Source organism: Mesoplodon bidens, assembly GCF_964165515.1.
Source record: "Mesoplodon bidens genome assembly, chromosome: 9".
Taxonomy (NCBI): domain Eukaryota; kingdom Metazoa; phylum Chordata; class Mammalia; order Artiodactyla; family Ziphiidae; genus Mesoplodon; species Mesoplodon bidens.
The window spans coordinates 83,760,707-83,777,318 of NC_138166.1; the positions used below are offsets into that span (position 1 = coordinate 83,760,707).

Genomic DNA, 16,612 nt, shown 5'->3' on the forward strand with positions numbered 1-16,612 from the left:
GAGTAGCATTACATTATATAAATATACTGCAGTTTTCTAATCAGTTTACCTGTTGATAGACATTTGGGTTGCTTACAATATTTGGCTATTAAAAATAAGGCTGCTGAGAGCTCAATATTAAGAAAACAAACAACCCAATCAAAAAATGGGCAGAAGACCTAAATAGACATTTCTGCAAAGAAGACATACAGTTGGCCAAGAGGCACATGGAAAGCTTCTCAACATCACTAATTATTAGAGAAATGCAAACCAAAACTACAATGAGGTATCACCTCACACCGGTTAGAATGGGCATCATCAGAAAATCTAGAAACAACAAATGCTGAGGAGTGTGTGGAGAAAAGGGAAGCCTCTTGCACTGTTGGTGGGAATGTAAATTGATACAGCCACTATGGAGAACAGTATGCAGCAATCCCACTACTGGGCATATACCCAGAAAAAACCATAATTCAAAAAGACACATGCGGGCTTCCCTGGTGGCGCAGTGGTTGGGAGTCCGCCTGCCGATGCAGGGGACGCGGGTTCGTGCCCCGGTCTGGGAGGATCCCACATGCCGCGTAGCTGCTGGGCCCGTGGGCCATGGCTGCTGAGCCTGCGCGTCCGGAGCATGTGCTCCGCAGCGGGAGGGGCCACGGCAGTGGGAGGCCCGCGTACCGCAAAAAAAAAAAAAAAAAAAAAAAAGACACATGCACCCCAATATTCATTGCAGCACTATTTACAATAGCCAGGTCATGGAAGCAGCCTAAATGCCCATCAACAGATGAATGCATAAAGAAGATGTGGTACATATATACAATGGAGTATTACTCAGCCATAAAAAGGAATGAAACTGGGTCATTTGCAGAGACGTGGATGGACCTAGAGACTGTCATAAAGAGTGAAGTAAGTCAGAAAGAGAAAAACAAATATCGTATATTAACATATATATGTGGAATCTAGAAAAATGGAACAGATGACCGCTTTGCAAGGCAGAAATAGAGACACAGATGTAGAGAACAAACGTATGGACACCAAAGGGAGAAAGCCGCAGGGGGTGGGGGGATGAACTGGGAGATTGGGATTGACATGTATACACTCATATGTATAAAATAGATAACTAATAAGAACCTGCTGTATAAAAAAAAAGAAATGTGGCTAGGATAACAGTGGAATTTATATTTTAATTTTATTTAAACATTAATTTTAAAATATGACACATTTAAATGTTTGGAAAATATTTAAGTATGTTTGGAAAAAATCAAGTAAATGAGTCAAATAATTTGATTATAAACTTTATGAAATCTAAATATAGATAAAGTCTTTCCAATCAATATTTAACATGTGTGCAGTAAGTGTAAAATGCACAACAGATTTTACAAACTTATTATGAAAAAGGTAAAATCTCATTATTAATATATTAATTAATTTTAAAATGACTATATTTTTATATATTACTTTTAAAAATATATTATTATAAGTAATTTCACCTGTTCCTTTTTACTGGTTAAAGGGAAAATTGCAAAATTTCAAATTACATATGTGACATTTTATTTTCATCAGAGAGCTAATTTAAGCTATTATTTAGATATTAAAGAGCAGATTTGACAAATCCCCCTATTCTGTAGGTCCATGAATATAATTCTTAATGTTATTGACTTATGATGCTTTACATTAAAACAGAATAGAGTTTCTGGAAAAAATAAAATAAAATAAAGCTGCTGGGCACTTCTCTCGTGGTCCAGTGGTAAAAGAATCCACCTTCCAATGCAGGGGATGCAGATTCAATCCCTGGTCAGGGAACCAAGATCCCACATGCCTTGGGGTAATTAAGCCCAGGCACCACAACTACTGAGCCCGCTCGCCCCGAAGAGTGCATGCCACAACTAGAGAGAAGCCCGAGTGCCGCAACAGAGACCCGATGCAGCCAAAAAAAAAAAAAAGAAAATAAATAAATTAAATAAATAAATATTTAAGAAAATAAAGCCGCTATAAGGAACTTCCCCAATGGTCCAGTGGTTAAGACTACAAGTTTCCACTGCAGCAGAAACTAAGATCCCACATGCCACAATCCCTGGTGGGGGAACTAAGATCCTGCATGTCACGTGACATGGACCAAAAAAATAATAATACTAAAAATAAAGCTGCTATGAACATTGAAACATAAGTTTTTATGTGGACACATATTCTCTCTTCTTTTAGTTTAATACGCAGGAGTGAAATGGCTAGATCATGTGGTAGATGTATTTAACTTTTTAAGAAACTACCAAACTGCTTTCTATAGTGCTTGTACCATTTCACACTCTCACCAACAATTTACGAGAGTTCCAGTTCCTTGACATCCTTGTCAACTCTTGGTATGACCAGTCTTTTTAATCAGGCATTCTATACAATAATGGGTATGTAGCAATATCTCTTTGTGATTTTTTTTTTTTTTTTTGCGGTACACCGGCCTCTCACTGTTGTGGCCATTCCCGTTGCGGAGCACAGGCTCCAGAAGCACAGGCTCAGCGGCCATGGCTCATGGGCCCAGCTGCTCTGCGGCATGTGGGATCCTCCCGGACTGGGGCACGAACCCATGTCCCCTGCATCGGCAGGCAGACTCTCAACCACTGTGCCACCAGGGAAGCCCTCTCTTTGTGATTTTAATTTGCATTTCCTTAATGACTAATGATGTTGAGCATCTTTTCATGTGCTTATTTGCCATCCATATATCTTCTTGGAAATGTTTGTTCAAATTTTTGCTCACTTAAAAAAATTGAGTTGTGTGTTCTTATTATTGAGTTTTCAAAACTCTTTATATATTTGAGACATGAGTCCTTTAACAGATGTGTGTTGCAAATATTTTTTCCCAGTCTGTGGCTGGTTTTTTCATTCTTCTCACAGTGTCTTTTCAAGAACAGAAGTTTTAAATTTCGATGAAATCCAATTTATCAAAATTTTTATTGATTGTGCTTTTAGTGTCATATCTATGAAATATTTGTCTAATCAAAGATCACAAAGATTTTCTCCTAAGTTTTCTACTAGTAGCTTTATAGTTTTTGATTTTGCCTTTAGGTCTATGATCTATTATGACTTCATTTTGTATATGGTATGAGGTATAGGTTGAAGTTCATTGTCCAGCCTCATTCATTGAAACAACCGTCCCTTCTCCATTGAATTGTCTTGTCTTTGGATATTTTTCAGAAATAAACTCTCTCTCTCTCTCTCTCTCTCTCTCTCTCTCTATACATATATATATATATGACAGTGTATATATATATGTGTGTGTGTGTGTGTGTGTATGTAAACTCTCTATACATTGTTTGATAAGAAGTCTTAAAATTCAGTAATGTTACAATGTCTTCCAACTTTGTTATTCTCTTTCAACGTTGTTTTGGCTATTCTAGGTCTTTTGCGTTTTCATGTGAATTTTAAACAGCTTGTCAACTTCTACAATTTTTTTTCTGTAGAGCAGAGACAGAAATATGGCATATTAATGAAAATCCCAGGGCTCTGTGGTCAGTCTGCCTAGGTTCAAGACCCAGATTTACCTCTTCTTAGCTGCTTGACTTTAGGCAAGCTTCCTAACTTCTCTGTAACTCCACTTCTCATTCATAAAGCTGAAATAATGTAGCGATAAAAATAGAAGTCAGGTTTTTTTTTCCCCCTCCCCTGAGAACAAGAAAAATAAAGGGAATAGTGAACAGGCTAGAGAAGAAACATAACCTGGCCTGAAAGAGTTAATCACTCCTAGTTTTATTTTAACTGTCACTAATCTGTTGTGTCTGTAACTAGCTTTGTACTTCACACAGCTAACCTCACTCCCTGACACTATGTAAATTACCCTTAACACTGCAAGTACACACCCAAATGGGACGGAGGGGGGGGGGGCCTAAGGATTCATCAGCTGCCAAGAATCAGAAGCAGATTAGAGCTGCTAGTTAATCCTATACAAAAACTCCTCAAATTAAGCAGCATTACTTAAAAATACTTCACTGAAAACAGGAGAGCTCTGGCAAATAGAAAATTATGTTCTGGAAATACAAATATTTCAATGAAATTTGATAAGTAAGAATAAATGTGTACGACTGCTGTACTTTTTAAAAACATTTCAGTTAGTGAATAATACATCTATTAAATAAAGATTTATAGTATACTGGAAGGAGGAGCAGACCAGGCAAGAGCACAGTAAAAAGAACCCCTACAAAACAGTCAGTCAGACACTGCAACATTATAGACACATGCCTTGTACCAATATGGTATAGAGCTAGAAAATCAGAATTTCCCAAATCAAGAAAAAGTCATTTTCATGAGACGGGTAAAGAACAAACTAGTCTTATTAACCTGAAAAAGAGAAAGGAATTTTTTGTCAGTCAACTACCTTACGTTTTTGTATCTAATCCTTTATGAAAATTTTACAAATTTAAGATAAATTGCTAGGTCTGTCACAAGTTACTTTCTGATGGTTTTCTTGAACAGCGAGGAGAGAAAATGATATGAATAGATATTAGGAAATATATAAGCTCTAGATCTCAAAAGAAAACCATCACTACCTAAAACTGTTATCTTTCAAAATAATTTGTCTTGCAAGATGGTCTGAAATACAGAAACTATGGTGAAGTGAAACTTAGCTAATACCTTCACCACAGCAGTGATAAGTAAACAACTCCCAACTCCAAAAGCAGAGTGTAAGTGAAAAATAATCATAAAGCCCCAAGCAAGCTCCCAGAACCAGACTACCCATGTATGCATAAACAAGTTTTCTAGAAGCAAAAAAGCTCATTTATAGAGATAAGTTCAGCCAATTTACATTTTCACAGCCATCCCCATAATAACTGAATAGATAATTAAAAGGGAGATATTATTTCCCTTATGGGAGGAAAGAGATTCCTGGCTAAAAATTAAATCATAAGCTGCTGAGTGTGTGGGGGAGAGAGCGGCGGGCGGGCGCCGGAGGAAGGGAGGGAGGGAGCGAGGGAGCGAGCGAGCGAGCGAGGGAACAAGCAAGTGACGCGGGCCGCCCCTTCCCCGACGCGGCCCAAGCCGCCGCCGCCGCCGCACCGGCGGCCTCCTCCCCTCCCCTCCCTCCCGTCACCCTGCCGCGGGGAGGGGGCTCGCGTCGCCGTCTCCAGCCGCTCCCGATGAAGCAGCTGCCGACGCAGGGAAGCACGTCTCGCTCTAGACCTGACAGAACTAGTTCACCCTCATCTGTCATAATCCCATTATTATGACTCTGATGGTCGTTACCATAGGCGCTCCCCTTATAGAGAGAGGGCACGCTATTCCCAGCCATATACAGATAACAGGGCAAGAGAAAGTTCTGATTCACTAGATGAGTATAAGAAGACATATTCAAGGCGCACATCATCTCATTCTTACTTAGAGACTCTCTAGATGGGGAAGAGAGGAAAGTGTTCTTCAAAATTAGAAAGAGAATCCAAAAGGACTTCAGAAAATGGAGCAATGAAAAGATGTTCTCCTCCCACGAATCAACTGGGATTCCGACGGGGGTCATCATATTCCAAGCATGGTAACACTGCTTCCCGTTATAAATCTGCCCCTTCAAAATCTGCACCTAAGTCTGATCAATTTAAAAATTCTTTCTGTTGTACAGAATGGAATGAGGAAATCAAACAGTCTCATTCTTTCAGTTTACAGACTCCTTGTTCAAAAGGTAGTGAATTAAGAATGATTAGTAAAGTTCCTGAAAGACAGAAGATTGGGTCTCCATGACATTTTTTTTCTTCTTAAATTCCATATATTTGTGTTAGCATACGGTATTTCTCTCTTTCTGACTTACTTCACTCTGCATGACAGACTCTAGGTCTATCCACCTCATTACAAATAGCTCAATTTCATTTCTTTTTATGGCTGAGTAATATTCCATTGTATATATGTGCCACATCTTCTTTATCCATTCATCCGATGATGGACATTTAGGTTGTTTCCTTCTCCGGGCTATTGTAAATAGGGCTGCTATGAACATTTTGGTACATGACTCTTTTTGAATTATGGTTTTCCCAGGGTATATGCCCAGTAGTGGGATTGCTGGGATTGCTGGGTCATATGGTAGTTCTATTTGTAGTTTTTTAAGGAACCTCCATACTGTTCTCCATAGTTGCTGTATCAATTCACATTCCCACCAGCAGTGCAAGAGTGTTCCCTTTTTCCCACACCCTCTCCAGAATTTATTGTTTCTGGACTTTCTGATGATGGCCATTCTGACTGGTGTGAGATGATATCTCATTGTAGTCTTGATTTGCATTTCTCTAATGATTAAAGATGTTGAGCATTCTTTCATGTGTTTGTTGGAAGTCTGTATATCTTCTGTGGAGAAATGTCTCTTTAGGCCTTCTGCCCATTTTTGGATTGGGTTGTTTTTTTGTTATTGAGCTGCATGAGCTGCTTATAAATTTTGGAGATTAATCCTTTGTCAGTTGCTTCATTTGCAAATATTTTCTCCCATTCTGCGGGTTGTCTTTTCGTCTTGTTTATGGTTTCCTTTGCTGTGCAAAAGCTTTGAAGTTTCATTAGGTCTCATGTGTTTATTTTTGTCTTTATTTCCATTTCCCTAGGAGGTGGGTCAAAAAGGATCTTGCTGTGATTTATGTCAGAGTGTTCTCCCTATGTTTTCCTCTAAGAGTTTGATAGTTTCTGGCCTTACATTTAGGTCTTTAATCCATTTTGAGCTTATTTTTGTGTATGGTGATAGGGAGTGATCTAAGCTCATACTTTTACATGTCCCTGACCAGTTTTCCCAGCACCACTTATTGAAGAGGCTGTCCTTTCTCCACTGTACATTCCTGCATCCTTTATCAAAGATAAGGTGACCATATGTGCGTGGGTTTATCTCTGGGCTTTCTATCCTGTTCCATTGATCTATCTTTCTGTTTTTGTGCCACTACCAGACTGTCTTGATTACTGTAGCTTTGTAGTATAGTCTGAAGTCAGGGCGCCTGATTCCTCCAGCTCCATTTTTTGTTCTCAAGATTGCTTTGGCTATTCGGGGTCTTTTGTGTTTCCATACAAGTTGTGAAATTTTTTGTTCCTGTTCTGTGAAAAATGCCAGTGGTAGTTTGATAGGGATTGCATTGAATCTGTAGATTGCTTTGGGTAGTAGAGTCATTTTCACAATGTTGATTCTTCCAATCCAAGAACATGGTACATCTCTCCATCTATTTGTATCATCTTTAATTTCTTTCATCAGTGTCTTATAATTTTCTGCATACAGGTCTTTTGTCTCCTTAGGTAGGTTTATTCCTAGATATTTTATTCTTTTTGTTGCAATGGTAAGTGGGAGTGTTTTCTTGATTTCACTTTCAGATTTTTCATCATTAGTATATAGGAATGCCAGAGATTTCTGTGCATGAATTTTGTATCCTGCTACTTTACCAAATTCATTGATTAGCTCTAGTAGTTTTCTGGTAGCATCTTTAGGATTCTCTATGTATAGTATCATGTCATCTGCAAACAGTGACAGCTTTACTTCTTCTTTTCCGATTTGGATTCCTTTTATTTCCTTTTCTTCTCTGATTGCTGTGGCTAAAACTTCCAAAACTAGGTTGAATAAGAGTGGTGAGAGTGGGCAACCTTGTCTTGTTCCTGATCTTAGTGGAAATGCTTTCAGTTTTTCACCATTGAGGACGATGTTGGCTGTGGGTCTGTCATATATGGCCTTTATTTTCTTGAGGAAAGTTCCCTCTATGCCTACTTTCTGCAGGGTTTTTATCATAAATGGGTGTTGAATTTTGTCGAAAGCTTTCTCTGCATCTATTGAGATGATCATATGGTTTTTCTCCTTCAATTTGTTAATATGAGGTTAATATCACGTTGATTGATTTGCGTCTATTGAAGAATCCTTGCATTCCTGGAATAAACCCCACTTGATCATGGTGTATGATCCTTTTAATGTGCTGTTGGATTCTCTTTGCTAGTATTTTGTTGAGGATTTTTGCATCGATGTTCATCAGTGATATTGCCCTGTAGTTTTCTTTCTTTGTGACATCCTTGTCTGGTTTTGCTATCAAGGTGATGGTGGCCTCGTAGAATGAGTTTGGGAGTGTTCCTCCCTCTGCTATATTTTGGAAGAGTTTGAGAAGGATAGGTGTTAGCTCTTCTCTGAATGTTTGATAGAATTTGCCTGTGAAGCCATCTGGTCCTGGGTTTTCATTGTTGGAAGATTTTTTTATCACAGTTTCAATTTCAGTGCTTGTGATTGGTCTGTTCATATTTTCTATTTCTTCCTGATTCAGTCTTGGCAGTTTGTGCATTTCTAAGAATTTGTCCATTTCTTCCAGGTTGTCCATTTTATTGGCATAGAGTTGCTTGTAGAAATTCTCTCATGATCTTTTGTATTTCTGCAGTGTCAGTTGTTACTTCTCCTTTTTCATTTCTAATTCTATTGATTTGAGTCTTCTCCCTTTTTTTCTTGATGAGTCTGGCTAATGGTTTATCAATTTTGTTTATCTTCCCAAAGAACCAGCTTTTAGTTTTATTGATTTTTGCTATCGTTTCCTTCATTTCTTTTTCATTTATTTCTGATCTGATTTTTATGATTTCTTTCCTTCTGCTAACTTTGGGGTGTTTTTGTTCTTCTTTCTCTAATTGCTTTAGGTGCAAGGTTAGGTTGTTTATTCGAGATGTTTCCTGTTTCTTAAGGTGGGATTGTATTGCTATAAACTTCCCTCTTAGAACTGCTTTTGCTGCGTCCCATAGGTTTTGGGTCGTCGTGTCTCCATTGTCATTTGTTTCTAGGTATTTTTTGATTTCCTCTTTGATTTCTTCAGTGATCACTTCGTTATTAAGTAGTGTATTGTTTAGCCTCCATGTGTTTGTATTTTTTACAGATCTCTTCCTGTAATTGATATCTAGTCTCATAGCATTGTGGTCGGAAAAGATACTTGATACAATTTCAATTTTCTTAAATTTACCAAGGCTTGATTTGTGACCCCAGATATGATCTATCCTGGAGAATGTACCATGAGCGCTTGAGAAAAATGTGTATTCTGTTGTTTTTGGATGGAATGTCCTATAAATATCAATTAAGTCCATCTTGTTTAATGTATCATTTAAAGCTTGTGTTTCCTTATTTATTTTCATTTTGGATGATCTGTCCACTGGTGAAAGTGGGGTGTTAAAGTCCCCTACTATGAATGTGTTACTGCCAATTTCCCCTTTTATGGCTGTTAGTATTTGCCTTATGTATTGAGGTGCTCCTATGTTGGGTGCATACATATTTGCAATTGTTATATCTTCTTCTTGGATCGATCCCTGGATCATTATGTAGTGTCCTTCTTTGTCTCTTCTAGTAGTCTTTATTTTAAAGATTATTTTGTCTGATATGAGAATTGCTACTCCAGCTTTCTTTTGGTTTCCATTTGCATGGAATATCTTTTTCCATCCCCTTACTTTCAGTCTGTATGTGTCTCTAGGTCTGAAGTGGCTCTCTTGTACACAGCATATATATGGGTCTTGTTTTTGTATCCATTCAGCCAATCTGTGTCTTTTGGTGGGAGCATTTAGTCCATTTACATTTAAGGTAATTACCGGTATGTATCTTCCTATTCCCATTTTCTTAATTGTTTTGGGTTCGTTATTGTAGGTCTTTTCCTTCTGTTGTGTTTCTTGCCTGGAGAAGTTCCTTTAGCATTTGTTGTAAAGCTGGTTTGGTGGTGCTGAACTCTCTCAGCTTTTGCTTGTCTGTAAACGTTTTAATTTCTCCATCAAATCTGAATGAGATCCTTGCTGGGTAGAGTAATCTTGGTTGCAGGTTTTTCTCCTTCATCACTTTAAATATGTCCTGCCACTCCCTTCTGGCTTGCAGAGTTTCTGCTGAAAGGTCAGCTGTTAACCTGATGGGGATTCCCTTGTGTGTTATTTGTTGTTTTTCCCTTGCTGCTTTTAATATGTTTTCTTTGTATTCAATTTTTGACAGTTGGATTAATATGTGTCTTGGCCTATTTCTCCTTGGATTTCTCCTGTATGGGACTCTCTGTGCCTCCTGGACTTGACTTGACTGACTATTTCCTGTCCCATATTAGGGAAGTTTCCAAGTATAATCTCTTCAAATATTTTCTCAGTCCTTTCTTTTTCTCTTCTTCTTCTGGAACCCCTGTAATTCCAATGTTGGTGCGTTTAATGTTGTCCTAGAGGTCTCTCAGACTGTCCTCAGTTCTTTTCATTCTTTTTTCTTTCTTCTGCTCTGCAGTAGTTATTTCCACTATTTTATCTTCCACCTCACTTATCCGTTCTTCTGCCTCAGTTATTCGGCTATTGATCCCATCTAGAGTATTTTTAATTTCATTTATTCTGTTTCTAATCGTTGCTTGATTCACCTTTAGTTCTTCTAGGTCCTTGTTAACTGTTTCTTGCATTTTGTCTATTCTATTTCCAAGATTTTGGATCATCTTTACTACCATTATTCTGAATTCTTTTTCAGCCTGTCCTCAAACTGAGAAGTTCTTCTTTCATAAAGCAACAGAGAAGAATTCAGAAATTTCTTTTACGCAGCTCAACCAAAAACAGACAGATAATCACCTGTCTGAAATTGCTCATCCTCAGAGTGATGGGCTTGATAGTACAAGTCATACAGACATAAAATCTGACCCTCTAGGTCATCCAAATTCTGAGGAAGCAGTGAAAGCCAAAATAACTTCTAGGCAGCAAGAAGAGCTACCAGTTTATTCTTCTGATGATTGTGAAGATGTTTCAAGTAAGTCTCGGCAACAGACCAGTTTCCCTATCAGGCCAGAGGGTAGACTGGGAAAAACAGAGTCAAATTTTTCTTCTTGTGAGATCTCCCGAGTGGATGGTTTCCCTTCATCAGAAGAGCTCAGAAATCTAGGGTGGGACTTCTCTCAACAAGAAAAGCCTACTACCACATATCAGCAACCTGACAGCAGCTATGGAGCCTGTGGTGGACACAAGTATCAGCAAAGTGCCGAACAGTACAGTGGGACACCTAATTACTGGCAAGGCAATGGCTACTGGGATCCAAGATCAGCAGGCAGACCGCCCGAAACTGGGGTTGTGTATGATCGAATTCAAGGGCAGGTACCAGATTCCTTAACAGATGACCGTGAAGAGGAGGAGAATTGGGATCAACGTGGAGGATCTCACATTTCAAGTCAGTCCAGTAAATTTTTTCTGTCCCTTCAGAAGGACAAGGTGTCAGTGCAAGCACCTGAAATAAGCAGCAATTCCATTAAGGACTCTTTGGCTGTGAATGAGAAGAAAGATCTTTCGAAAAACTTAGAAAAAAATGATATGGAAGATAGAGGGCCTCTTAAAAACAGGAGACAGGAATTGGAGAGTGATTCTGAACGTGATGGCGAGCTTCAGGACAGAAAGAAAGTTAGAGTGGAGGTAGAGCAGGGAGAGACAGCAGTGCCTCTAGGCTCAGCATTGGTTGGGCCTTCGTGTGTCATGGAGGACTTCAGGGACCCACAGCGGTGGAAGGAACGTGCCAAACAAGGGAAGATGCCTTGTTACTTTGATCTGATTGAAGAAAATGTTTATTCAACAGAAAGAAAGAAGAATAAATCCCATCGGGATTTTAAGCGAATGCAATGTCAGTGTACACCTCTTTCTAAAGATGAAAGAGCTCAAGGTGAAATAGCATGTGGGGAAGATTGTCTTAATCGTCTCCTCATGATTGAATGTTCTTCTCGGTGTCCAAATGGGGATTATTGTTCCAACAGACGGTTTCAAAGAAAACAGCATGCAGATGTGGAAGTCATACTCACAGAAAAGGCAGGCTGGGGCTTGAGAGCTGCTAAAGACCTTCCTTCGAACACTTTTGTCCTGGAATATTGTGGAGAGGTACTTGATCATAAAGAGTTTAAAGCCCGGGTAAAGGAGTATGCACGAAACAAAAACACCCACTCCTATTTCATGGCCCTGGAGAATGATGAGATAATAGATGCCACTCAGAAAGGAAACTGCTCCCGGTTCATGAATCACAGCTGTGAACCAAACTGTGAGGCTCAAAAATGGATTGTGAACGGACAACTGAGAGTTGGGTTTTTTACCACCAAACTGGTTCCTTCAGGCTCAGAGCTAACACTTGGCTATCAGAAAGAAGTGCAGAAATGTTTCTGTGGGTCGGCTAATTGCCGGGGTTACCTGGGAACAGAGAACAGAGTCAGCATCAGAGCAGCAGGAGGGAAAATGAAGAAAGAACGATCTCGGAAGAAGGATTCGGTGGATGGAGAGCTAGAAGCTCTGATGAAGAATGGTGAGGGTCTCTCTGATACAAGCCAGGTGCTCAGCTTATCCTGGCTAATGGTTACAATTGAAACTTTGGAACAGAAACTTACCTGTCTCAAGCTCATACAGAACACACATTCACAGTCTTGCCTGAAGTCCTTTCTGGAACATCATGGGCTGTCTTTGCTGTGGATCTGGATGGCAGAACTAGGTGATGGCCGGGAAAGTAACCAGAAGCTTCAGGAAGAGATTATAAAGACTTTGGAACATTTACCCATTCCTACTAAAAATATGTTGGCGGACAGCAATGTACTCACTATTATTCAACGTTGGTCTCAAACCAAGACTGCTGTCCCTCAGCTGAGTGAAGGAGATGGGTATTCTAGCGAGAATACATCACGTGCTCACATACCACTCCACACACCTGATCCTTCCACCAAGCTGAGCATAGAAGCTGACACAGACACCCCCAAGAAGCGAATGTTTCGCAGACTTAAAATTATAAGTGAAAATAGCATGGACAGTGCGATCTCTGAGGCTACCAGCAAGCTAGAAGGCAACGATGGCAAAGAGAACCCTGAGCAGTTAGAAAACGTCCCTGTAGAAGAAGAGGAAGAGTTACAGTCACAACAGCTACTCATACAACAGCTGCCTGAATCTAAAGTTGATAGTGAAATTGCTGTGGAGGCCATTAAGCTACCCACATCGGAACCAGAGGCTGACACTGAAATAGAGCCTAAAGAGAGCAATGGCACAAAACTAGACGAACCTATTGCTGAGCAAACACCATCCCAAGATGAAGAGGAGGGGGTATCTGATATGGAGAGTGAGAGGAGCCAGGAACAGCCAGATAAAACAGTAGATATAAGTGATTTGGCCACCAAGCTCCTGGACAGTTGGAAAGACCTAAAGGAGGTATATCGAATTCCAAAGAAAAGTCAAACTGAAAAGGAGAGCACAATAACTGAACGAGGAAGGGATGCTGTTGGCTTCAGAGATCAAACAGTTGCCCCAAAGACTCCTAACAGGTCAAGAAAGAGAGACCCAGACAAACAAACTCAAAAGAAAGAGAAAAGGCAACGAAGGGGCTCCCTCTCACCACCACCTTCTCCCTATGAGCGGGGAACAAAAAGGCCAGGTGACAGATATGATACACCAACTTCCAAAAAGAAAGTACAAATTAAAGATCGCAATAAACTTTCTACAGAGGAGCGTCGAAAGTTGTTTGAGCAGGAGGTAGCTCAGCGGGAGGCTCAACAACAACAGCAGCAGATGCAGAACCTGGGAAGGACGTCTCCACTGCCCTATGACTCTCTTGGCTACAATGCCCCTCATCACCCCTTTGCTGGCTACCCACCAGGTTATCCCATGCAGGCCTATGTGGATCCCAGCAATCCTAATGCTGGAAAGGTGCTCCTCCCCACACCCAGCATGGATCCTGTGTGTTCTCCTGCTCCTTATGATCATTCTCAGCCCTTGCTGGGACGTTCTACAGAATCCCTTGCTGCCCCTCCACCTGTGCCAGTGGTGCCACATGTGGCAGCCCCCGTGGCAGTTTCCAGTTCACAGTATGTGGCCCAAAGTGATGGTGTGGTACACCAAGACTCCAGAGTCACCGTCTTGCCAGTGCCAGCCCCAGGCCCGGTCCAGGGACAGAATTATGGGGTTTGGGATTCAAACCAACAGTCCGTGAGTGTACAGCAGCAGTACTCTCCTGCACAGTCTCAAGGAACCATAGATTATCAAGGACAGGCTTGTCCAACTGTCTGTGGTGTGACATCACCCTATTCACAGACAACTCCACCAATTGTACAGAGTTATGCCCAGCCAAGTCTTCAGTACATCCAGGGACAACAGCTTTTCACAACTCACCCACAAGGAGTGGTGGTACAGCCAGCCACAGCCATGACTACAATAGTTGTACCAGGGCAGCCTCAGCCCTTACAGCCACCTGAAATGGTTGTGACAAATAATCTCCTGGATTTACCATCCCCACCTCCTCCCAAACCAAACACCATTGTCTTACCTCCCAACTGGAAGACAGCCCGAGGCCCAGAAGGGAAGATTTACTACTACCATGTGATCCCAAGGCAGATTCAGTGGGATCCTCCTACTTGGGAAAGCCCAGGAGATGATGCCAGCCTTGAGCATGAAGCTGAGATGGGCCTGGGAACCCCAACGTATGATGAAAATCCCACGAAGACCTCAAAAAAGCCTAAGACAGCAGAAGCACACACCTCCAGTGAGCTGGCTAAGAAAAGCAAACAAGTATTCAGAAAAGAGATGTCCCAGTTCATCGTCCAGTGCCTGAACCCTTACTGGAAACCTGACTGCAAAGTGGGAAGAATTACCACAACTGAAGATTTCAAACACCTAGCTCGCAAGCTGACTCACGGCGTTATGAATAAGGAGCTGAAGTACTGTAAGAACCCCGAGGACCTGGAGTGCAATGAGAATGTGAAACGCAAAACCAAGGAGTACATTAAGAAGTACATGCAGAAGTTTGGGGCTGTTTACAGACCCAAACAGGTCACTGAATTAGAGTGACCTTCAGGGCCAGGGTGGGAGGGCGGGCAAGCTGGTAGGAGAGACTCTGGGGAGAAGAAATCCCGTGGGCCCTCTCTCCCCACCCCACTGTCAGGGCTGTGCTACTGATGACACATCACCCTGGGGAATTCAAACCTGCAGATTTCAACTGAAAGCCACAAAAATGAGCTCCATCTACAACAAGCAGTCCCTGGTTGTGAGCTGTTGGGAGAGGCCATCTCATGCAAAGGTTTAGGCCCTTGAGACCTTCCCTTCTGTGACCCTGGCCAGCCCTGACCCCATTCTCAAGCCTGGGTCTCCTCCTTGGCGGTGCTGTCAGCGCACAGACTCATGCACATCCCCACCCACGACCCCTTACCCTGACGATCTGTATTATATTTTAATGTATACGTGAATATATTGAAAATAATTTGTAAAAACAACAAAAAACATCATAAGCTATTCAAATTCCAGGAGAAATACTCAAACACTCTTATCTTCAAGACAATGTTGGAAGATGGTAGTGCCCATATGCATTACTCTATCTTGATCTCAGTGAAAGGAATCAGTAAGACCAAATGACTACAGCACTGCACGCTGGGGTCTCCTGAGTTTCTGATGAAAACCTGAAGAATGAGAGCACTATCAGACATACTAAGCATACACTAACACAATGCTGAAGATTCAAGCTTCTTAATTGTATAGAAATATGAGCTGTCTGGCTTAAGGTTTAATAAAAAATGCATTATAGTGTTAGAAAACTCTGAGTGCTTATGTAAAAACATGTACCTTTTTAAGACTAGTTCTAAGTGTATTCTTCTGCTTTAGGGCCATCTGTATAAATGGTATTAACTATGGCTGAGACAGAAAATACAAGTAAACACTTAAGACGGAGAAAAACTGAAGAGTGCAGTGGGCTTGAAAAAAAAAGTAAAAAATATAATGTAAACTCCGTTAACAGAAAATTGCTTACCAAAAGAAAAAAAAATACAAATTTCATAATATTTTCATTTTGGGAAGTCTAACCAGAAAGAGGAAAATTAAATCGGTACTTTCAAGGGGTCCTGCATGCCAAACACTACAAAATTATCCCCGTTAGCAGTACTGTGAACTTCCAGGAAAGAGAAATAAAGCTTCTCTCTGGAACTTCACCTACATAACAGTACAACACTCTCTGGTAATATTTCAGTACCAGGGTACAAGCTAGGGAAACACAGGAGAGGTAATCTGAGCAAGCGCAACTTTCTAAGAATTAAATGTTTTTAAGTTCAACAGAGCTTATGGGACTTCTCTGGCGGTCCACTGGTTAAGACGCCGCGCTTCCACTGTGGGAGGCACAGATTCGAGCCAGGTCGGGGACTAAGATCCCGCATGCCACATAGCTCGGCCAAAACAAAAAAACAAAAACAAGAGCTTAAAATTCTGTAAAATCTAGAAAATAGTATGTCAGTTCCTCAAAAAAAACATAGAATTACCATATGATCCAGCAAGTCCCCTTCTGGTGATATACTCAAAAGAACTGAAAGCAGGGACTCCAACAGATATTTGTACACCTGGGCTCATAACAGTATTCAAAATAGCCAAAACGTGGAAGCTACCCAAGTGTGTATCAACAGATGAATAGGTAAACAAAATGTGGTACACACAATGTTATTCAGCCTTAAAAAGGGATGACATTCTGACACATTCTACAACATGGATGAACCCTGAGGACATTATGTTAGGTGAAAAAAGCCAGTCACAAAAGGACAAATACTGTATGATTCTACTTATATGAGGTACCTAGAGTAGTCAAGTTCATGGAGACAAAAAGCAGAATGGTGGTTGCCAGGGGCTGTAGGGAGAGAGAAATGGGGAGTTAGTTAACTGTGTTTAACGGGTACAGATTTTCATTTTTTTTTTTTTTTTCTTTTTGCGGTAT

The 16,612-nt window shown here is 40.6% G+C and overlaps 1 protein-coding gene and 1 pseudogene across 2 annotated transcripts; both read left to right on the forward strand.

Moving 5' to 3' along the window:
- The first annotated feature begins 5,181 nt into the window (after nucleotides 1-5,181).
- On the forward strand, nucleotides 5,182-7,101 carry LOC308622426 (histone-lysine N-methyltransferase SETD2-like; annotated as a pseudogene). The gene has a single exon. The product of its transcript is annotated as a histone-lysine N-methyltransferase SETD2-like (transcript).
- A 3,186-nt stretch (nucleotides 7,102-10,287) lies between these two features.
- LOC308622776 (histone-lysine N-methyltransferase SETD2-like) lies at nucleotides 10,288-16,242 on the forward strand (the record flags this gene model as incomplete). Its single annotated transcript, XM_081244406.1, has 1 exon — nucleotides 10,288-16,242. A coding segment is annotated over one exon (4,425 nt), but the record flags the coding sequence as incomplete, so codon positions are not given.
- Nucleotides 16,243-16,612: the final 370 nt, after the last annotated feature.